The sequence below is a fragment of the Trachurus trachurus genome (genome assembly GCF_905171665.1).
Source record: "Trachurus trachurus genome assembly, chromosome: 11".
In the NCBI taxonomy this organism is placed as follows: domain Eukaryota; kingdom Metazoa; phylum Chordata; class Actinopteri; order Carangiformes; family Carangidae; genus Trachurus; species Trachurus trachurus.
In genome coordinates this window covers 23,731,762-23,755,265 of record NC_139904.1, presented here as the reverse complement: position 1 = coordinate 23,755,265, position 23,504 = coordinate 23,731,762, and the positions used below count along the sequence as shown (strand labels likewise).

Sequence of the window (23,504 nt, the reverse complement as noted above, 5' to 3'; positions counted from 1 at the left end):
ATAAAGGGGCGGTCCTCTCTGTGTGTGCAGCCAAGGGATGCACGTGAATGTGGTGACGTAGGGACGAGGGCGGGGACTGCTAACTCCATCGGCTGACAATAAGTTACCCAAAACAACCGGATCGCTTACTTCTGCTTTAAATTAGACAACGTCAACAGTGGCTCTGTTCGGTTTTAATTGATGACGTAGAGTCTGAAGCTGCAGTAACTGCATCCATCAGTTGCTTAACCTGCGCTTTTCCCACCCAACATGTCAGTGGAAAGGGATTTTACAGAAAATGAATCCATTTATAACCCAAAACACATCCAATGATTTCTTGTGTGTTATCACTGGAAGATGAAGTTGAACTATCCCTTTAAATGAATGAATAAATAAAGCACCTGCCTTATTTTCATGACCTATAAAAATACACCGCAGACACCATCCACACTGTGGGTCAGTTAGTCTGAGTTACCTTTTATTAGTGTTATACTGATTTGAGCACAACTGCTCATAAGGAAGAGTTTGATAAGCATGATGCAAAAAAACACCCTAAAGTCATTTTCAGTTGCGTAAAATGATCATGACATTCTGATTGATTTTTTTTAGGTTAAAGAAAAATATGAAAATAGAGTTGACAGTACATTTAGGCACACTATTAACACATACTGTACACAGATATGCACAATTTTCATTATCATAGATTCATATATACTGGGGTTAAAAAACAACAAGCCTTCCTGTATGGAGAGGTGTGCAGAAAGTTAAAGGTGACATCTCCTCCACCATGGGGACCAAGTAGTCGCCTCCCAGTTAGAGAGGCTCAAGTCTATGTCCTCCTCCTCAGCCAATCAGAGTCCACCACGGCTGCTCAGTGTAAGCGAAATCACAGCAGACGAAGGAGTTTCCATCCAATGACTGCAGCAGAACGGGGCTCCGTCCAATGGGAGAGGCCCTCCCACAGTTGCTACGGTAAGTGCTCATTAGCAGTGATTCCATTGGTCACAGGACGCAGCTCTCCTGTGAGTCTATTGGACAGAAAGAGAAGGTGAGGGGGGACGGGAGGGGACGGGCAGGGTGGCGGTCCCTCCGGCTGTCAGTTCATAACAACGATGGTCTGTTCACACGCAACCAAAAAACAAAAAAATCTAGCTTTAACACATAAAACGCCACTTATGAGTAAAAAAAAAACGAAGCAATTGTTTGAGGCCGCCTCTGAGCTAGCTATAGCCCAATGAGCTAATAATCGGGCTGTGACACAAACCTCCCTGACCCCCACCCCCCCACAACACTGCCCACCAGGTGATACCCGATACAGATTCTGCACGAGTGGGTGAGAGATAAGTCAAAAATACCCCCCACGCACACCAAAACAAAACAAAAACTCAGACTTATAAAACAAGTCTGTAAAATAAACATTGTACTTTTACAACAACGGAATGTTAAGTTGTTGGGATAAGAAGACATTTCTGGGGAAACTTACTTTGTGTTCTCTACTATTAAAACAATATGAATTACTTTTTTTTCAGTATACAATGATTCAAAAATGCACATGCATTAAAGGAAAAAACAATATTGCACAAAATTAAAGACATTTTCTCTGGATAAAAGTGATTAGGGATATATCTCCAAACCTCTTGTCGTGATTTCAATGTAACGTTCAGTCGTGTGAAGGAGAGCTACCTCTGGCCTGCGTCTCTTGGTCAGTATATACTGTATGTAGTTTTAAGGCTGGTTCACTAGCTCACACTGGCACAGTTTCTGACTGAAAATGGTTGCTTCTTTGTGCTAAACACACACACGCACACACACGCTCATACACTGAGTAATTCACACATAATTCTACACAAGCCAAATACAGTCTAGACCAGAGAGTACATTCTTTGATAGTGCGCTTAGACAGCCAGAGCTGAGCTTCCCACAACTGTTCTCTTTCTTCACATGATTATCAATATGAAGCACAGTAATGTTCAGAGTTATCCCAACATCAAACCAATATACACATTCGCACACATACATGTACACACACACATAAACACACATGTATGAACAGCATGAGCTTTGGTCATCACAGGTTATGACAGTAGCATTAAAGGGGATGTGGCCTATTCTTCGAGGATCATGGGCGGCACAGATGATGTAACACTTTAAAGCAAAAAAAAAAAAAAAAAAGTTTAAACAGGAGCATTGAGGTGGGAAAAAATACCAACAATAAAAGTGAAAACTAATCCTTTCGACCCATATTTGTTCAATCACATTTTTTTTTTAAAAACAGCGCCTCTTTTAACCCAGTGCTGTTGACATTATTTGGTTGCCATGAAAACAAAATATTCTTGCATGTGTACAAGTGTGCAGCTTTTGCAGATTGAACATCTACAGCATGAGGGTAATTCTGACTACAGCTGAGGGGCCGGTTCAGAGGTGGCACACTGAGCTGGCCCAAAGACAGAAGCGGGAAAGGTAAGGCAAGGTGTGGGTCTATGCTATCTACTCCTGCAGTTTAAAAACAATACAGTATCGGTGGTCTGCTCTCTGGACCACATGAAAGCAGCATCGACTGGCCCAGGATAAAGCTAAACACAACTTAAAAAAAAAAAAAAAAAAAAATCCAAAAAAGGGAGGGGAAAATGTAGACAGTAAAAGAAAAAAAGACTGCCATGTTCAGTCTTGGTGCAAATTACAGGACTTGTTGTTTGCCCATGTGTGTCTCGCTGAACGAGAGGAGGTGTGTTGTTCATTCTTCAGTTCTGTTATGACAGAAATAATCGGCTGGATAACTGGAGTGTTTTCATCAAAAAGAGTGTGTGAGGGAGGTGAAAGAAATGGCAGAAATCACACACACATACCATCACGCTCACGTCAAGCGCCTCCACCCCCTCTCCACCCTTTGCTCTCACTCCTCGCTCTCAAGTCTGTGTGTGTGTCTAGTCGGTCCTGTCGCCTCTGTCCTTTCCTGTCACCTCTTCAGCGAGGAGGATTTGAGTTTCTGGCTGTATCTGTGGATGCGTGGCGAGCGGGAGTGCAGCTTGACGAAGAGCTCGGGGAATTTGTACTGGGGGAACATTGTCTCCAAGAAACCCTCGAGGAAAACGTAGACCAGCCGCCGGTTCATTGGTTGGTACTGGAACATGTCGAAGACGCGTAGGATGCCCTTTCTCGTGGTGTCCGCTCCGATGATGTGCTTCAGCTCATCTGGGGAGGGAGGGAAATTAAGAGTTGTCATGACAAGTGTAATGTAAAACTGGAAAAAGTTCTGAAAAACAAAAACTTCTGAGATGTTTTCAGGTCTATTTCCTATGGGTGTGTCTTCTTCACCTTACTCCTGTCCATCTAAGTGTTATTGGGCTCACTACAGTCCTCTAAGGCAGTGAGGGCATCCTATTGGCCTCTAGGGGCAGCAGCAAGCCACTTAAAGGTCCAGTGTGTAATAATTGGCAAGGTTTAATAGCAAAATCTAAACATACTACCCATGAATATATCTGTGTAAGTGCATAATCGCTATAAAACAAGATTATTTTTCGAAGGTTTCGTAGCCTTTTAATTATTCTTTTATACGTACAACAAGGGTCTTGCTTGTCACCATCTTGCGCCGCCATTTTTGTACGGCAGCCCGAACAGAAAATACAGCCAGCCAGAGAGAGTTTTGCATGCATAAATAAACCAATGAAGTAGGAGGAAACAGCAGAGAGAGTGAATATGATTTAGATCTTCACCTCATCGCTCCATGTTCCTGAAATACTCCCAGTCGTGGTAAACAAGTTTTTTTGTTCTCGGAAGCCTCCCCCATTTTACACACTGGACCTTTAAAAACTCACTTTGACGTGCCACACAGATGTGATATGGTGTTGTACATGTTTCCTGACACTTTGCTTATGGTTGTATGAGAACAGGCCCGGCCTAAGTTGACGAGGCTGTACCAAACAGGTGATGCTTAAACAAAGCGTGTGCATGTTTTTTTTTACCTGGCATGATGCCCAGCAGGCTGGTCTTGGCAGCTATTCGTGTCCTCATGCGGATGCTCTTGTCGCGGCGGGGTGCTGTCTCAGCCAGAATGCCGTTGGGCCAGTAGGAGTCCCTGTGGGGGGGAAGGAGCAACTCAGGGTTACCCCCGCTTCGTCGGACCAATCAGATTAATTTGAAAGAAAAAGGTGAGTGGTTACCTGAACTTCTTGACATAGTCTGCCACCTGCTCCGGTGAGGTCAAGTAGTCCACATGATCCACAATTTTTCTACAGAAACAATGGAGAGATAACATGTTTGGGATGATTGTGAGATAATGAACAGAATTATATCTTCTACATGGTGGAAGAAAAAAGATTAATAGTCAACTAAATCAACAATCTATGATGATGTTATATCCACGCTGGAGTCTTTGTGTGTCTGACCTGTTGATGGTGTCTCCATACGTGGCTCTGATGAGCTGCTGCAGCAGGTTCTTGATGTTCCTGCGCAGCCACTGGTTTTTCTCCTTGAGGTCAAAGACTTCATCCATCAGCAGCAGCATTACCCTCAGAGGGATGTTGTCGTCCACCTGGACACAAAAGGCATTCAGTTACCATTTTATATAATAAAATAAAATATAAAACACCTAGCGGCTAAACTAACTGACTGACTCACATTGTCATCGAGCTGGGCTGAGACTCGACAGTGTTCGGGGTCAATCTCGGACTTGGGGAGGAGTGGAGGCACCTGGGAGAGCAGAGGAAGCACAGGACATCAGAGGCCGAGGAACTAATGAGTTGGAGCAGTGAGGAAAAAGTGGAGGGTTGTGTATTCAGCTCCAAAACACTTGCAGCATTTGATGGTGTTACCTTCAATATGGACTGTTTAATATCTTGGCCCAGTCTCTCTGACATGCGGCCCATGTTGTCAGACACCTTGGTCATCCCTTCAGCCAGACTGTCTGGCAGACCTTTTACTGCATTGGACACGTTCCTCATGGAGCTCCTCAAAGGATTTACAAACGTGTCTATCTGATGGGGGAAGGAAACAAAAGCAGGAAACACACTTGATTAAACTCGCTACAATCCTCCGGGCTGAGTCACTATCACTTACGTCTACGAATGTATGGTCAAAGCTAATATCTGTCAGTGTCACATTTTACTGAATTTAGATGTAAAACAGAAATCTTTCTTAGTAGCATGGAAGGGACAGCGTCTCTAAAAACGTACATCCTACAGTCAAAACAATTTAACTTCAATTTACTGACCGCAGATCAATATTTGTAACAATAAAATGGCACTGGATAATGTCAGAATACAGTGTAGCAAAAGAAACTCTCTAGCAGTGGAGCTCCCAGGCTCACAGCTACATTTAAACTCTTAAAGCTAAACAGAGTTACAACATAGCTACATGCTGAATGTATGCTACGGACCAGAGTGGCTTAACTTAAACATTACCCAACATTTTGAAGTTATGTGGCAGTAAATCATTGACACGGAAATGCACCTACCTTTCGTGCAAATTCTCCTTTGCCTTTGCTGTAGGCCTTGTTTTCTAAGAAGTCATAGACGTAAGGAATCAGAGTTGGGCAGGCTTTCACCATCTCTGGGTTCAGCAGCAACTGAAACACACAGACACACACACTGGTCGATATCATTCTACAAAATAGGGAAACGTTTTACAGTATTTGACAAATACAAGTGTTACCTGTAAGTAAGCATTGAGGTCTTTTTTTCTCTTCTCCAAGAAGTCTCTGTCCATGTTGTTGAATGTCTTTTTCCCCGGCAGCTTGAGGATCGACGCCAGGTTCTCAAACTACGACACAATATTACAAGGAGAGGAAAAAGTGCACACATTATTGCTTCATGTTTTGATGCTAATGGTAATTTCCTCTGGCCAATGGACACGCACCTGTTCAGTGATTCTCATGTGGAAGTCGTGGAAGTCCGAGTAGCGGCGGTAGGTCTTCCAGCAGTCCTCGCTGCCGTCCTGGCTGCGTCTGAACACAGTGATGGCGTACAGTGCGTAGGTCTTCCCGTGGTCGTTGCAAACCCCTGCAGCACCCCAGAAGCCGGGGAGACAAGCATCAGCTACCCGGCGTGGCAATACACCCAACATGGATATGGAGGATGAGGGAGGGAGGGAGGGAGGGAGGGAGGGAGGGAGGGAGGGAGAGAAGGATGGAAGCAGAGCAAAGGAAAGAAAGTAGGTGCAGATGAAAAGTGTGGGGGAAGAAGAGCAAGCGAAAGAAAAAAATGCAGAGCAGAGAGTGTAGAAATGTGATAAAAGGGAGGAAAATGTGACAGGAAAGGTAAAAAGCAGGGAGGGAGGGGGAGGAAGGAAGGAAAAGGGAAGAAAATAAAAAAGATTGAAGGTGATGGAATGAAAGACATGAAGCATACTGGAACAGGATGAAAGTGACACAGCAGACACATGCAGGGAGGTGCAAAGTTGAAAGAAAAAGAAAAAACATGCAGGGAGGGGCCAGTAGGGACTCACAGATACCCAATATGCATGATGACACATACAGTTACAACATCCAAATCTCACGACAAGTAAAAGTCAGTTGAAATGTTGTGCATACACAAGCTGTCAGAGTCTAACACAAACCCAAAGACCTTTGAACACCATGTTAAAAGACAGACTCAGACCGCGTGTGTTAGTGTAAATTTGTACCTGTGTCGGAGATGAAGGCATGTAGGTGCATAGTTTCATCATGGCAGGCGTTGGACAAGTCGTCCAAAGACTGAAATCACAAGGACAAAGTTGTCAAAAAAAAAGAAAGAAAAAACTTCTGGGACAAACATCAATGGGATGAGGGATGACACCAGATGTGTCTCCACATCAGGCACCGGAGCCGACGTACGAGGTTTATGCTTCCGGTGGGAGAGCCGTTAAAAGACTCTCCGTCTCCGTCGTCAGATCCACGGTAGCTTGGCTCTTTCAACATGTCCAGCTCTGCCAGCATGCGGACGTACAGAGGGCTCTGTTTGAAGGAGGGGTAGAAGCGCTCATCCCGTAGCATCATGTCATACACCTGCGGTACAATGTGTGTTATGAACAGTGAGTGAGCAGGTGCAAAACACAGGAACTGAGGCAGATAATTCAAAAGGGAACACAGAAATAGAGCATGAAGAGGAGAGATTTGTGTTTCTGCTGAAAATAGAGGTGCTGCAATTTCTTAAAATAGCTTCTATAAAATGTATAATCATGGGCGACATAAAACGCACTCATATTCAGGGTAGGCATCATGTCATCATGTACCTTTCTCTGGATTTCATCAAATATCTCTGGCGTGGGATCATCTTTCTGTAGCTTCTCCCCTAGTTTTGTCACCGATGCCTCGTCCACTTGCACTCTGGGAGACGCCTGTCGGACAAGAGTCAAAATCAGACAGAGGTTTAGTGGATCACCTCATGAGGGCCGAAAACATTACTTTTACTGCGAATCTCCTTTATGGCTGCGACGACTTTTGATTTGTGTGTGTCCTATCTTGTCTCCTACCTTGTCGGAGAGGTATTGTTCGTAGACGCCCAGTGCTGCGGCCTTCAGCAGCCCCTTGGTGGTGCAGGGCTGCTTCTTGCCGTCTTTCTGCCAGCCCTGCATGGCCTCCAGCTGCTGCTGAGCCGTCACCCTGTAGCCCTCCACGGTGAGCCAGAAGAAGAGCTCAGCCTGGGCCCCCGCCGCCTGCATGAAGTCTGGATCAACAGACACACAACGGTTGGCTCTCAAAGGAGTCTGTCCACCGGCCCAAGTTTTTGGTTTCACGTAAATAATTGGATTACTGTGCCACCTCAATGACTAAATCTAACTTTGGCTCTGCCAGTTTACTCTTTGTTGCCTTTAGTTTTTACATTTTGGTCATTTAAACGTATTAAACTTAAACTTATTATTTTATTTAAAACTTTATTTTAAAAAAAGGAAATCCTAACAGCATAAATCTTAAAAAGACAGAACCAGCTACAATGGTTAGGCTTTTGGTTAGTGCTTATTTTTCAAACCAGAAGTGACGCAACTTGGCCAGACACACACACACATAAATGCACACACTATCGTAATCTGATCTATAATGTGGAGTGACCCATTAAAATCTTTGACAAGGTCATGTGGGACTGAAAAGGAGCGCGCCTAACAAGACAGCTTGGACTTATAACTGGAAGTGCAATGGAATAAGTTATGGATTACACAGGCGATTAGCAGAAATGTTCAGGATTAATGTCTTGGGATGACTACAGTGACGTTTGGCATCCGTGGTGTATGTGATGATGCGTTTCCAGAATTACCCATGAAGAATTGCAGGGCTATGTTGTGGATGAGGATGTGATCCAGTGGGATAACACACAGCTTGCCAAAGTTGGCTGCCAGTTTCAAGGCGTCCACCTCCTACACAACACAGACACAGACACAGGGTAAGAAACGTCTGGTACACACAGAACAGAGAAAACTGTTTTCTGAGCTCAGTTGACTCAGAAGATAAAACTTTTCAAACAAACTGACTTTGAGAAAATGCAGCTGGCTTTTACACAGACGATGTTTGACCATAAAAATAATACAATGTAAAAACTATTAAATTGATGATACTATAATTCATTTGCATGATTCATGTTTTTATTGGATCCTCTAGTGTAAGCACTATAATGCTGTAGTCTCTCACCTTGCCAGACTGCAGCCTCTGGATCCTGGTCTCACACACCTTCTTCACAAACAGAAGACTGTTGATCTGGTTCTTGATCACATTGATGTCTGAAGGACAAAAAAACCAAATGATATCAGGTGGAGGAGAGGAATGCAGAGGAGTTATTTAGACCAGGGGTTTTCAAACTGTGGGGCGTGCCAGAGAGTTTGAGGGGGGGCATGAGAAAAAGAAAAAAAGAAAAAAGAAAAACTGTAAATATTCAAACAAAAGATGAGTTACATGTCACTTGCACATACGACTAAATGATTAATGTTTTTGCAGTAGCCTATAATTTGCAATTATACTGCGATATGATAAAACACGATCTTGTAACACACAGGCTGCGCTTATGCTCGACTTATGTGTCAGGGAGAGCGGAGCTCAGCTGGCCTCAGGCTCGGCTGAATGTAGCACTATGTCGGCTGTGGAACTATTCTGGTTATAAAAAGAAGACCGTCAGGTGTGCTGCACAGCGTCAGGTATAACTTCATATGAACGCAGCTCAAAGCGACCCGGTGCCTCTCACGGTGACCAAGCTCAGATAAATACATTGGATCAGCAGTAGCCTACCACGTGTCCTCCCGCATAAAAGCTGCAATATACCGGAGCTCCTGAAAAAAAAAAAAAAAAAAAAAAAAAAAAGCTGCACGTGGTGGCGGAGCTGAAAACAGCAGAGTTTTCCCCTACTACAGCTGAACAGCTGACATGTGGTCAAGACGTACAGTGGAGACCTGTCACAGTGTCACCTGTGCATTTCATTAATATAAACTTCAACCTGCTTCCCAGATGGGGAACACAGGGAGATCAAGTAGCTGCTTGTGTGGTGAGTGTGTTACAGAGTTCTATATCAATGTTTAGGGGTATTTGTCAGTGCTTTATGTTGTCATGATAATCAATGCTTAGAAACAAGCTTGTAAATCAAACAAATCCTACAGGAAAGACCAATTTAGACAATTTGTAGTTCTGTGTTCCTCACAGGATGAAATACTTGTGTGTATGTGTGTGTGTGTGTGTCACTGAGTGCCTACCATCCCCAGCCGTGTCCAGGGAGCGGAGGTACTGCAGCTCCTCCAGCACCTTGTCCTTGACGGCCTCCAGCTCAGGAGGCTTGTCTGTCAGCTTGAGGATGTTCATGAAGGCTTCATAGTTACAGCTGGAGTCGCGTATCTACACATAGGGCACACTTAACGTTTACATTCGAAAAACACGTACCACTGCAAAACCTTTGTTTTGTTCTATTTCATTTGATTTCTGGATAGTCTCTTGGACAGGAAAGGGAGCGTCGGGTCTCACCATCCAGATGACAAACTGGTTGATGTAGTCTGGGTCGCTCAGCTGGTTGATCAGGGGAAGCAACACGCCACGTGCCAGCACCTCCTAAAATAAAATAAAAATCACAGTGCACATCCCATCACACTGTCTGCTCCCACAATGTGACCAATTCAGAAGCCTGTTATTGTAAATAATACTGTTTGACATACTGAGTAACACTGCTCAGTATTCAGTGTGAGTGAGAGTGTGTGTTTGTGTGTCTTATGTGTACGCACCCGTAGGAAGTATCTCATATTCTTGTTGTGGAAATCTCCAGGAGGTAGTAGCAGGTACAGAAGCAGCTCACACAAGTCTCGAAGGAAACCTGACACGCACAGTAGCAACATTTGTGCGATGAGTTCTGCGTGACTGGGTCAAATGTAAAACAAGAGAGATTGCAGAGGTGTGTTTACCTTCTTCGTCTTTGTGTGAAGTGCACACAACATCTCGACAAATCTTCCTCTCCATCTCCACCTCGGCCTCGAAGAACGAGTCTACCAGCTCATCGGTAATGTCTCCTGTTGGGACAGAACTCTTCCTTGTTCATTATCTGTACTTAACTCTTCCGCACAGAAATCGTAAACAAACCCTATTGTGTAGTTTATCCAAAGATCAAAGGAGTCGTGAGTGTGCGTGTGCGTACGTTGCTTGTCCTCTCTGTCGGCGAGGCGATCCTGGGCTTTTCGAAAGACACGTAAATGGGTGGCAAAGTCGTCCACCAGGCGAGTGGTGAAGTAAGGCTGCCAGTCCACCTCTTTGGACCTTGACGCACCAACACACACACACACATAGTCAAAAAAAAGAAAGAAAGACAGATCAGATTTGGCTGGTATTAAACAGACTTTGCCATGAATATCAAGGCGGGACATGTTAAGAAGTCACATGTCGTTCACAGTAAGCGTGTGCTTGTCTCGTACCGCGTGGAGAACTGGACGAGGGCATTCTGCAGGGTCTGTCTAATCTCCAGTAAGAAGGACTCATCCTCGCTCAGAGTGTAGTACCAGTACTGGATATAATCTCTCAGAGCAAACTGGATCACCTACAGAGAAAAATGGAGGAAGAGGAGAGAGGGAGAGCGTTAAAACTTAGTGGGGAGTTGGGGACAACCTCAGACCTGGACTGAGAGGGAAAGTCAATGCTTCTGCAAAGTGGAAAGTGAGTGGATAAATAAATAACTCCTTCTGGAAAGAAAGTGAAATTTGTTGATCATCAATATTGAATACAAACACCAAGGGAATAGATTACTGAGCTACTAGACCCAAAGTAACCTGAGTAAGACTATCACTCAACTGTAGTCTGTTAAATACAATAGCGATTGCAGCTGAGTAGCATGATTAAATCAAGCCAACTCATGAATCAGTGTCAGTATCTGTTGCTACTGTGTGAGGCAGGATCTGGCCATGAAATGTTTTTTTTCTTTTTTCTTTTATTGTATAAAAAAAAAACAGAAAGAAAAACGGCTTTCTGTTGAACATGACACAGCTCTGCATGATGTCACGCTTAGCTGTGCAAGATCTCGAGATTCACATGCTGCTGAAATGATTAGTGTGCATTCCCAGGGAGGAAAGGGAGAACAGAGACTCCACAGTGGAGCGGCCAGTGTCATCTGACCATGTCAAACTGCTGAGTCTGCAACTGACTCTCACGGCCACGCCGCTTTACCGTGGACAAACTGCTAAAAGCTTGTTTTCTGCTGTAAATGTTGCAACCACGCGATAGGGCGGGAGAGGCTGAAGACACTTACGTTACGATGTTCCATGTCAGCAATACTGACAAGCAACCTGACAATTGACAGACTCTTTTTACAGACGTGTTGAGCTGAGTAAAACACCAGTGGACTCATGTTAATTTCAGCCATGCAACATTTTCTTTTTCTGCACATAAGCCGCATAACTGGTGCAACGGTGGTAGTGTGGCAGGAAAAACTGTAAAGAGACTTTCAGTTCCACTTTCAGGTTTCTCTTTCCCAGACAATACATTTGCTAAGAAGCAGTGCACATTAATAAAGCATTATCTGCAAGTGTGTAAGTGATGCAACTTATGTAGGATACATTTAAACAGAAGTTCCCGTGTGAACCCATCCAACTGACCGTGAATGAAAATCTGTCTGTTTGAAATGTTGAGAAAGAAATGGTGGTAATTATTTCAAAGAAATAATAATAATAAAAAAAACTGTGAAGACTGTGTGAGAGTTATTTGAGACGAGCTGAACTGAGGTTAATTCTTTCAAGGCTGTTAAGAAACAGAGCTGCGAGTGTGTTTTAGAGTTTTCTAGAGGGTGAAATCTTCATTTGTTTTGCCAGAGAAAAAAAAAACTAAACGCAAACAGACATCCTGGTTCAGACTAATCTGATGACACACCACGCAAGGAACAAACTTCCTGTGAAAGAGAGGTGCAAAGGTTTTAAGAGGTCATGTAGTGTTTGACGCATAAGGCAAAACCTCTGAGGCAAAAAAGAAAAAACGAAGCCATAGAAGTATCAAACACCCATGTTGAAATGTTTAACTTGAATTAATACAATTTTTATATCACTCCTATTCACTTAGAATTTTATTAAAGCTTAAAGTTCTGTATAATTAAGGGTGTGTCGCTTTGATTAACCCAGTATGCACTGAGGTCTCGGCTCTATGTGTCCATTTTTAGAGTTGTCTGGATGCTCAGAGACCTATAGGGGCTGTAAGAGGCTATGTCCATCTTTACTTACATTCTATGGTTTGACAGTGATTCTTCTATACGGCTCGAGGCCTTTAGTTTTGACCTGGGTCAGCTGATGGGTCAGACGGTGACCCAAGTGCGGCAGAGTCCAAAAAGTCTGGAGTGTCAGCATGTGTCACTCTGCCATAATCTTGTTAGCTTCCCTCCTCAGCTGCTGTCTCAGTTTAGTCTGAATCTCAATCACTCTACGTCTCTATGACCGCTTCACTCTGTAACTCTCATGTCTGAGTGGAGGTGGACAGTCGGTCCTACAGAACAACAGGAGGGGCTTTCTTTTCCGGTCAGTGCTGCACAGTTCATAGGCAAAGCAATTTGGCAAGGCGAGGCAATTTTATTTGTATAGCCCGTTTTTACAAACCGTTTTCAAAGGGCTTTACATGGCATCACAACAACATCCTCTGTCCCTCACATCCACTGAGGGAAAACTCCATAGAAACCCCTTTTAACAGGGAAAAATCTGAGAAACCTCTGGGTGAGCAACGGAGGAGGGATCCCTCACGTGCAATAGATGTTGTAAACAGACAAGAAAACAGTTTATAACATGGAATGTGGGAAACATAGCATTTGTATTTTACGCAGACTTGCTCACACGAACACACCTGTTGGAGTGGTTCATCGATGAAACTGGAGCCGGTCAGTCTCCTGTCAATCTTTATGGGCTTGATCTCCAGCTTCATCTCATCCAATGTCTGAAAGAGGAACAACACAATGACGGGGTGAAATACGAGCAGCCAAATCAGCAGGAAGGTGAAGGGGCCGGAAACTTGATTAATGACTCACTAATTCATTGTTTGCGTAGGTGAGGACAAAAACATGTGTGTTCAAGTATGTTTTTACCTTTAGTATACCAATCTGTGTGGATGGCAGGTACGACTGCTCGCATTTTTCCAGGTGTTTCTCGGAGTTTATCTTTCCATAGAGCAGAGTGACCGCGAAGCCCCTGGTGAACAGAAGCGAGATCAGCGGGAGTTAAAAAAAACTGATCAGCCAGACTCTGGTACAAAGTGCTGTGATTAATGTGAGCGAACAGAATTATAAACAGACATAATGTATGTTTTAGAGGTTTTAACACTCACCCTCCAATGAAGCAGAAGATATAAAAAGCCAGGTAGAATATGGCAAAGGGTCCAAAGGTGACAAGGAACAGCACGACTCCAAGACCCCCCCATCCCCAGATGGACAGACTGGCCTGAAACACACACAAATACAAAACACAGGCATTGATGTCAGAAGAAATGCTTCTACAAGTCTACCAACTAAATTTACACCATGCATCATATTTGATAGCACAGATCAAAATTTGTTTACATACTGTTTTGAACTGTAGTAAGTAACCATTAACCATATGGTGGTACTGTATACTGCAAGCAGACGCCGCTGTGGCTTTGTTTTGAGTCAAACTCTTTGTGCTATAAAAGAGAATAAACTTCTAATTTTAATGCGCAAAACAATTTATCGACTGGCATCTCAAGTACGGTCTAAAAATGGCTTCATCTTTTCTGCCAACCCCACTATAAATCTTCCCACATAAAATTGCTTGGGCTCGACTGCTCACTCCATTGTGAAGGGAAAATAACAGTAAATCAGCAGCGCTAATTGTGCTGTGCAATGACATCATCCACGGTCCAGAAAAAAACCCACAGCTCTACACTTCAGATGTCGGCGCAGGAAAAGATTATTTAAAAAGACAAACTGGTGGTGTGTTGTAGTGTATTGAGAGTATCAGATGAAGACTTTGAGCGTGTGTGTGCATTACGTGTGAGTCACATCCTATGGTTTTCCTGTTATTGTCAGTGCAGGAAACCAAACTCTTGTTTCCAGCTAGCACCTCTCTGTCCCAGTTTTCCACATAAGTTAATCTAGAAGCTCTATTTTCAGTCCCCTACTGTGCCAGTGCTGCAGATGAAATCACTGCAATGATAACACACTGGAAAGCGTTACTTTCAGTCGCTCAATGCGAAAGACAGGGAAGGCAGCAAGACCACGCTGGCTGGAGGGCCAAAGCTACGGTCAATGTAGCACTGGAACAAACAGTAGAGTTAAGGAGTCATGGTCACCCATGACATCATAAGCAGGTTATCTGCTCAGACATGTAAACTAAAACATGACTGAGTGCTTGTTAACACAGCAGTCTGAATCCATTCCAGATAACGGATGGGCTCCTACATAGTGTTGTGGTCAAGACCAAGACTGTGAGGGGGCCGAGACCGAGTCAAGACCAAGACCAAGTAAAAGGTTAGTCCATTTCGAGACAAGACTTAGACCAAGGCCTTAAAAAGAGGCTGGGTATCAGTCAGTACTACAACACTACTTCTACTCAATAACTCAACCTCTTACACAGATCACAGATCACCTAAAATGTACAAGATACAGCAAATGAAGGCCTCAGCTGCACGAATGAGAGCAGGCCATGCGAAACCTACTCAAAGAACAATAGCACACTTAAGACCTCAGTCTCAGGTTGTTTTGACACACACAGTTATCAACATAATGGAGGTGATATGTGAACAACTCACAGAGCACCACACTGTGTTAAATGCCCAGGCTCTAGCTGACTGTGGAGTTGTCACAGTAGGGTCACTGACAGAGACTGTGATAATCAACAGTGATGATCTTCGGCTGCCCTATATTCATCCTGGAGTTCCTCAGATAAGCAAATCCACTGATGGAGCCAGATAGGAACAGACAGATCTTCCTAGGGCCACCGACACATTGCTCTCAGCGCTACAGCCCCGCTATGGAAAATTGGATGACACACATTAGACTGGCTGCCAAGTGTGTCACATTCAGGATCGTGGTCCAGCCCCGGATTACTACGTAGCATGATCGCCGATCACTCAATCAGGATTGAGTGGTCAGGTGAGTCCAATGACAGAGTTGGAAGACAAATAAATTAAATGTAGTGTGTAATATAATGATACAATATACAGCATGCCTTATAAGATTAATAATTTAACAAGTTGCATGTGCTACTGCTACATTGTGAATAGTCATGATGATACATGAGTTTTGTTGTTTACACCATTAGAAATGGGTAAAGCAGGTGCCACACATGACTCTGCTAACACGCAAATAGCTATACTCTGCATTCTCAAAAGACCACTGAACAAAGATTGTTGGGTAAGGCCATTTCAGATGACCAAGCCTCAGTAACTAATTTAATTAATCTGATGGGTGATGATAACAGATATAGGAGCGACACTTCATCAAACTTAGTCTCTACAATTATAGTTTTTGTTCATCATCACTTCCAAACATCTCATGAAAATCTTGTGTCAAGGCTGATCTGCTGCTAAAGTGCACATGCATGATGCCTCATGACTGGGATGTCCCGATGAAGCTTTCTTTGTTTTCACTCCCATTCTTCAACATGAACATGTAGTGTCTGCTGATACCGGGTATCAGCACCAAACAGATTAGTGGCTCGGGATAGCAACTGCTCAGAATAAGGTAATAGGGTGGACAACATTACACAGACATGTATCTTGACATCGTCATGTACTGGTGGTGGATCATTCGAAACTCAAGACGATCGCTATCGCTCTGTGGTGAACTAAAGCATCACGACAGGACCTCACTCAGATTAGACATGAATCTGTCAATTAATACAGTCAATTAAAAAATGGCTTGTCACACCCGTCATCATCACACCAGCTGAGCACCACACAATAGGAAAATTGATTCCTGATTCTGATGGCTGTCAGCGGGGTCTGCTGACCCTGACTTTATTTATGCGCCGTAAACCACAGCCTACCAGGCGGGGCAGACATCTATCTATCAGAGAGGAGGCTAAAACAAGATAGCAGAACTGGTTTTAAACATGTAACAGAACAACACCACCTTTGAGCACACCTTGAAATATGTGTATGTGTGTAGCAGCACACAGTCATTTACAAACCTAACAGAGAAATCAGATTAAGGCAGGAAATATTACAAGGTCACTCCAAACCTCACTTTTACGTACCGTACTAATGAGTTATTAGTTCTCTTCCTTAAACCCATAAACCACGGCTCGTGTATGTAATTGAATCAGTTGCATAAGATGCTGCAGACTGAGGAGGTTTTCTATTTCGTTTAAGGAGCACATATTTTGTCTTCACTGGGGAAGCTAGCTTGTTTAAACTTTTTAAATTTTGATTTAATTCGTGCAATTTGATTATTTTGGATAAAATGAAGCATTGCAAATGTTTCATTTCATCACTTTATGATGATTTCACAGTTTCCCCTGCCTGAAATGTTTCCAGTGTAAAAACACTCATCTAACGACCATGTTGAATATTAACCATGTTTCTCCCCTTATAGTGATGAAAGGAACCAGGTTTACAGAAAGTTATTGCAAAACACTAACAATAACCAAATGTCTTGAGAGCATGTGTACACATTCATATCCGGGCTGCAGAATGTGTCCAAACTGGCTAGACTAGACTACCCCCGGCCCTGTGACATGTCACAACTGGCTTGAACCCAGTCACTAATAGCAGGGTAAAGGAGGAAGATAACTGCTTCTATTACAGTTGAACTAGGAGTGGTAGAGATATAAAGGCACTATTCACACATCGGTTTACACCCTGCCACAAACTTTGACTATCTATAGATGAATGGCTGTGTCCTGACACTTCCAAGCCAAATACAACACATTAACAGGCCGCAATGTCGTTACCGTTCACATGAAAACCATATTATACTCTAGGTATTCCCTTTTAAAAGAAGAAAATATCATAAAAACTCCACAGACAGCTTTGACCTTTAGAAACACATCTGCTCTGTTCAATTACTAATCACAGAAAGAGCAGTTTTGTTACTCCGTTTGCAGTGTTCAGACACAGTCCACTGTAGTCATTATTACTGACACATTTGTAACAGCCAGGCTTGAGCTACGTGCACAACAGGTGACTATACTACACATGCACAAGATAACAGTGTTATTATAACTAAGTGATGGATGTCTGGATGCACCTGTAGCAATAGTAGCTACTTAATAGACCTCTTATAACTGTACATTGCTGGATGCGTCAGTCCGACTCCTTTCTGAACTTATTCAAGCCCAACTCACATGCAATGTTCGAGGACTTTGTGGTTGCTCTAAATATATTTGTAAACAGAGAGGATGGGGTAGTTAAAATTCTAATACCCAGGTTAGATTCCTATATCAGTTTTGGTAAATGCTGCAATTCAAAAACAGCTTTTATTTAGACCTCCTTCTTCTTTTAGGGTTATTTGCATTTTCCGAATGCAATTTTCCATTTGTAAAGGAAAAGCTTAAGGAAATCCCCGCTGAGTCCCCCGTACCCAATGCAATCATTCCCTGACAAAGTATTTGAAATGTAGTTCAAACGGGTAATGTAAGTCTGGTCTGACGTCAGCGGTGCCAGTGAGTGGCAGCAGGGAATGTAGAGGCTATCAGTGGAGCTGTGTGATGAGGTGATGAGGCTGCGGAGGCTTGGCTCTGTAGGAGAGATGATAACCAACACTCTTGAGTCATTACAGCTTACACAGGGTTTTAAACATGAACCATCTGTCCCAGTGATTAACACCAAGCCCAACGGTCGGGGACACACATCTAAACATCTAGGCAATTCCTTGCGCAACCCGCGCTGAATAGATGCATGTAAACGTGAACATAAAAAAAAAAAACTCTGTTAAAAAGTCTGTTAAACAAGATTGCAAAGAGACATCCAAAGTGTGCAGGCTTGGCGAGCTCAGCGCACATGAACTTGCCTTCACACCACAGTTTATGTTACTAGTGTGACCCAAGTGTTGTTTGCTAAACAGAGATAGAAATTGTGGGAACGTTTCATCCGGATATTTTACACATTGTTCAAAACATACTCTAAAGTGCACTAAATTAATTCAAATCATCAGCCAGCTCCAGTGATAAGGCAAACAATAAGAATAATAAAAAAAAAGATTTGTTCTGTTCATAGGATCAAAGATCAAGAAGCAAAACAACACAAAACAAATCCCAGATTTTATACAATAATATCAATATTAACTTGTGTCTAGATGTTTTTCTGTAGCAAGTTGAAATGTGCATTATCTAAATGTGTTAAAGCACTTCCATAGGGAAGCAAGATTTTTGGGGAGTGTTCTTCTAACAGACGTCCTTGACTCCAGGCTCATTCAGACATGAACACACACAGCCTCTTATCAGTGTCTTGGAGATTATCATTTCCCAGATTTCCTGGCGCAACTTGAAAATAAATCCACACACACACGCACACTGCACTGTGCATAGCCAGACACGCGTGTGGGAAGAACTGCTCAAGGGTAAATATTTCTATTTCCAGGACCCACGCACAAGCCCGCAAGCGCTTAGCTGCAGCCCCGATCAGTGTGGTCACTGGGCGAGAGGTTAACTCAGCCCATTAAAGCTTTCCTGCAGGAGAGCCATAGTTAATGCCTGAGAGGGAGTGAAAGTAGGTATGGCCGTCATGCAGCTGGCCAAATCCACCACAACAACATAAGAACACAGAGCTACCGTGTTAACCTTGAGAAGAAATCCTCCTGATACAAGAGAAAGTGTTCAAATCTCAGTCTGGTATGTCCCTTCATTAAAAGACCTGCAAATCAGTTGCAAGTGACATCAGGGTCCAATTTTGTGTGTGTGCCTGCCTATAAACAAAATTTGTACAACATAGTAACAAAAACTGGATCAAAATGGTACATAAGATTTTTGCCAGCGGTAAGTTGTCTTGTCTGCAGGTTGGCTGAAATCCCGTTTACCAGCGTGTCTAACTCATTCTGTCATCTGAGGGCGGTCAGCTGTCCACTGTCTTCACTGACAGACAGCGCACAAACACCAACAACACACACACCACCGTCAGCAGAGCGGATACTGCGGACATCGAGCCGCTCGCTAATTCAAAACCTGTGCTGTGCAATCTCCTGCTAACAAGCCCTTAGCTATCATTAGCTCAACAACATGAACATTAAGGTGAGGTAACAAGCGCAGTAGGAGAGCAAACACACACACGGCCGCAATGATCCCCTCTTCAACAATCTCTTAATGAACACAGCTCTTCTCACCTTGGGTAAACAGCTCTTCTTTTATAATTGCTGTAAAGACTGTGGCCTCCCATATGTTAGAAAACAAGTGCAGCGTGTGTGAGCGTGTCTACACAGTCAGCACTAACGTTTGTTTACAATAGGTGTATGGAGAGGGGGGGGGCAAAGTGTCACACAGTGAAAATGGAAAGTTTTAGAATCAGCACCTGATGACACTTTGCACTAATGCATACTGGATGATCTAATCACAGGTGCACGGCGTCGGCTGTCACTAAAAAACAGAGGCGTGACTGTAAACAAGTATCAGACGTTCTGGGTTGGTGACTCCAGTCACGTAAACACTTTATAGAGAAAATCTGAATGAACGAGAGCAATCTTAGAAGTCTTTTTTTTTTAAAGTATATTTTTGGGGCTTTTTATTGCCTTAAATTGACAGCACAGTGGAGAGAGAGACAGGAAATGCGGAGGCAGAGAGGGGGGAATGACATGCAGGAAAGGGCCGCCCGATGCGGGACTCGAACCGGACTGTAGTGAGGACTGTAGTCTGTCTCAACATGGGGTACCAAGTGAGCTAAACACCGCCCCGATCTTATAGAAGTCTGATGTGTTAGATATTCTTCCACCACCATGAACAGGCAGAAAATGAGTTAATACCTTTTTAGAGACTGGTGCTCATTTCCATCTAAACCAGGGAGAATTTACACTTTTCTAGCAGTTTGAGATGACTCATCACCTTACTAAGAAACTTGATGTTTACTCCTCATTTGATTATATCACATTCATCAAAAACAAAAAACAGTGTATGGCTATTGGCTAAGGTGAGACACTAAAGCCAAGCGGTAGGGCCAAGGCACTATTTTGTTCCCCTATCTAGTATCTGTCCACTTTAGTATGAACCAATGTCTCCCTGGGGAGGGTGAAGTCAGCCACGTGCCTCCTCCTCTCACACATATTCAATCCCTAACCACCCACTCCCCTTCTAGTACACTGTTGCTTCAGGGCGAGTTCATGGAGGTTTACATTAGTCAGACATCTAGCACAACTCGCATGACCAGTAACACCCCAACAGCTGGGACAGAGCGCCAGGACAGGACATGCAGTTACTGGTAATTTAACTCTGGACTCTGTGACACCTGAGATGCCCCAAATTTACTTCCTACGTTTAATTTAGAAGCTGTAGTAGTTGTAAGTCAAATGTCACAAAACACTAATTACAACTGGTGACAAGACAAGTCTAACTCTGCTGCCAAATGTGAACTGTGCTCTCAGTGTCTGTATGACCGAGACTCATTATGGATAAACTAAGAGACACAGATCTGTATGGGGCTTAACTCTTGAAGGGTGTCAGCCTATTTGACAGTGCAACCACCTGTATTTACAGAGGGAAGGTTGGAGTTGGAGAGCTGTACTAGATGAGCGGCAGGCCTGATGTGACAGCATGCTGGCCTTAGTGTCCACCAAGCTTTGATTAAGACACCTTAATGAGATTTAGCCAGGGGTGAAAAGCACTGAGATAGCTTGTGCCCATGGATAAGCACATAACGCACTCATGTCTCCCTACACTGACCAACTCGGTGTATAGAAGTGTATTCATCAAGCTATGCTGGTATGCTGGTTACTCACAGGAGTAAACCACAGCCAGTATAGCAAAAAGTTCATGTCAATCTGTCTACACCTTAACATGGTTATACAATTCAATGAGCAACAAAACTACAAATCACAAGACCAACTGTTGAACCTCAGCTCACTGTGCAAATACCGTATGCTTTAAATTACACAAAATGTCAAACATTAGGAGACAGCAAGTCTAAGGTAAAACCAAGGCGAAGGAGCAAGAGAAAATAAATATTATTATTATTATTATTATTATTAGATGAGGGGTAGCAGCATTATTGTATAAGGTCTGGGTTTACAGTATGATAACAACTATGTTGTTGACAGAGGGGGCCCATGTGGGATTGCTGCAAGTGCATCTCCATCTGACCTCACCTTTCATCTTATGTCAATAGCAAAGATGACAGTGTGCAGCTGATGTCAAACACAAGCCTGTCATTTACTGACTGGAGGAGGTCAGCACAAAGCAACATTTCACAAAGAGCTGTCTCAAGCTTAAAAGGGAAACACCTGATTGTACTTCACACAGGAATCATAACTCCCTGTAAGTCATACAGGACAGGACAGTGCAGTGGCAGCTGAGGCCTCATTACCGAGGCTAAACCTGTACTTAAACTGCTGGAGCGGTGCCGAGATGTTGTTAGGTCACCTGCCGCTCAGGTGAGGTGGACACTGACTGCAGTCTGTTTTTCTTGTCAGCAGATGTCACGGCCACTAGTGTTAAAAGTCAGGCAACCCGGTGTAGTACGCTGAGAAAGTACATCACGTGAGAACTGTAGCAAAATTACAATGTCATCGCAAGTAACACTGCAAACAACTTATCATAAATGACCATAAAGCCGAGGCCAATATCTCTCTAACCACTGACCAGCTACAGTGGACTCAAGACAGGCTATTAATATTTCAAGACCGGCTTGTGTTAGGCCAGTTGTTTGTGTCTGACAAGGGAAGGGAGCTACTCTGACTGCGAGTCAGGCTACTGACTGCAAATTAATGAAAACATATCCACCGGACAGCTGTGTATAAACGTCTGAGGGCTTTCGTGGAGTGAAAGCTAAATGAGACGGAAATGCTAAGATACACCGTATCAGCTGCACGAATATTTGTCATTAATGCTTAATATGTTTGTTACGAGCGTTGACGCCTTTTAACTTAAACTAAAAAATAGTGGAATAATCAACAGCCCAAACTGTGTTGTCAATTATATCAAATAGATAACTGTTTTGCCTTTTACATTAGGTTGTAAGTTAGCCCCATTAGCCGTGCAAACAGGTAACGCCCAGCTCACCTGTGTTTGTTGTGATGTAGAAATTCGTTGTTGAGGGACGTTACTCATAATCTAAACGCATACTACCGACATTGCCTGTGTCGAGCTAATTTACAGCACGGTGTTGACAGTGCGGATATCCAAAGCTCATCGTATTAACTTAGCGTTAACTGTGTAATCCCGGGGCTGGCTGCCACTTATAGCAGACAGGGCTCTGGGAAAACGCCGCGGCTTTGTGCCGTCCTCTCCTCTCCCCTGTCAGGCTGTGTGTTTACCTGCGGGGCTAACGCTACGGCGCTAGCCGCTACGAGCTAACTAGCCAGGTCTGTCACTGGAAAACAAACTACTGTAATGACACACACGCCGATTCCACCGGCGCCAACTTACCTCTGCAAACATTGTCTAAAAGGCTGTGCGTGCGGTGGCTCTGACTAACCCCACCACATTGTAACATGCGAAGCGGAGGGTTATTTTTTTCAGTTAAAAACGGTCGTATTTCCAATCTCCGTACTCTCTTCGGAGCGTCGCCATGTTTGCCAGGTTACGTCTCGGGTGCCCCGTTTCTGGACGTCGCTGTCCGATTGGCTGGGAGGCGATGACGCAGAACACACCCGTGATGATTGGCATGCGCGCGGATGCAGTGATAATTTACTGCCCCTGATACGATCATTTCACCAATTTCTGACGTCCCTTACTCAAGTAAGCAAATTACGTGAAATTATAAACTATTTGTTTTACATAGTAGATGTAAAACAAATAGTTTTATAAGATTATATTTGGTCAACACAGTATGTCATCTACTGTGTTGACCAAATAGCCTATATTTGCTGTAAACAAAAGTTTAACATAATATTAATGTCTCTGCTGCAACTCAGCAGTTTCATGTCCTAACAGTGACATTTTAGATTTTTATTAAATAAATAAATAATAAAAAGCTGATGATAGGATGCTAAACATGCCATACCTACACCTTTTTATTCTTTTATTTAGATTTT

At 43.4% G+C, this 23,504-nt stretch overlaps 1 protein-coding gene across 2 annotated transcripts; it reads right to left on the bottom strand.

Moving 5' to 3' along the window:
* Positions 1 to 425: 425 nt before the first annotated feature.
* snx13 (sorting nexin 13) lies at positions 426 to 23,061 on the bottom strand. Of its 2 annotated transcripts, none has more exons than XM_083982817.1 (25): positions 22,897 to 23,061; positions 13,700 to 13,812; positions 13,461 to 13,563; positions 13,223 to 13,312; positions 10,825 to 10,946; positions 10,551 to 10,669; positions 10,321 to 10,425; positions 10,144 to 10,232; positions 9,890 to 9,973; positions 9,625 to 9,763; positions 8,576 to 8,664; positions 8,205 to 8,304; positions 7,426 to 7,619; positions 7,186 to 7,290; positions 6,788 to 6,958; positions 6,598 to 6,667; positions 5,833 to 6,011; positions 5,629 to 5,736; positions 5,432 to 5,542; positions 4,791 to 4,952; positions 4,597 to 4,668; positions 4,365 to 4,510; positions 4,140 to 4,208; positions 3,942 to 4,054; positions 426 to 3,171 (listed from the first exon to the last, which is right to left on the bottom strand). In XM_083982817.1, exons 1-25 carry the CDS (start codon positions 22,906 to 22,908, stop codon positions 2,936 to 2,938), a joined length of 2,901 nt encoding a protein of 966 aa, XP_083838943.1. In that variant the 5' UTR covers positions 22,909 to 23,061; the 3' UTR covers positions 426 to 2,935. The 2 variants fall into 2 exon arrangements, with proteins under 2 accessions (XP_083838943.1, XP_083838944.1); XM_083982818.1 differs by having other exon boundaries at positions 5,833 to 5,975.
* Positions 23,062 to 23,504: the final 443 nt, after the last annotated feature.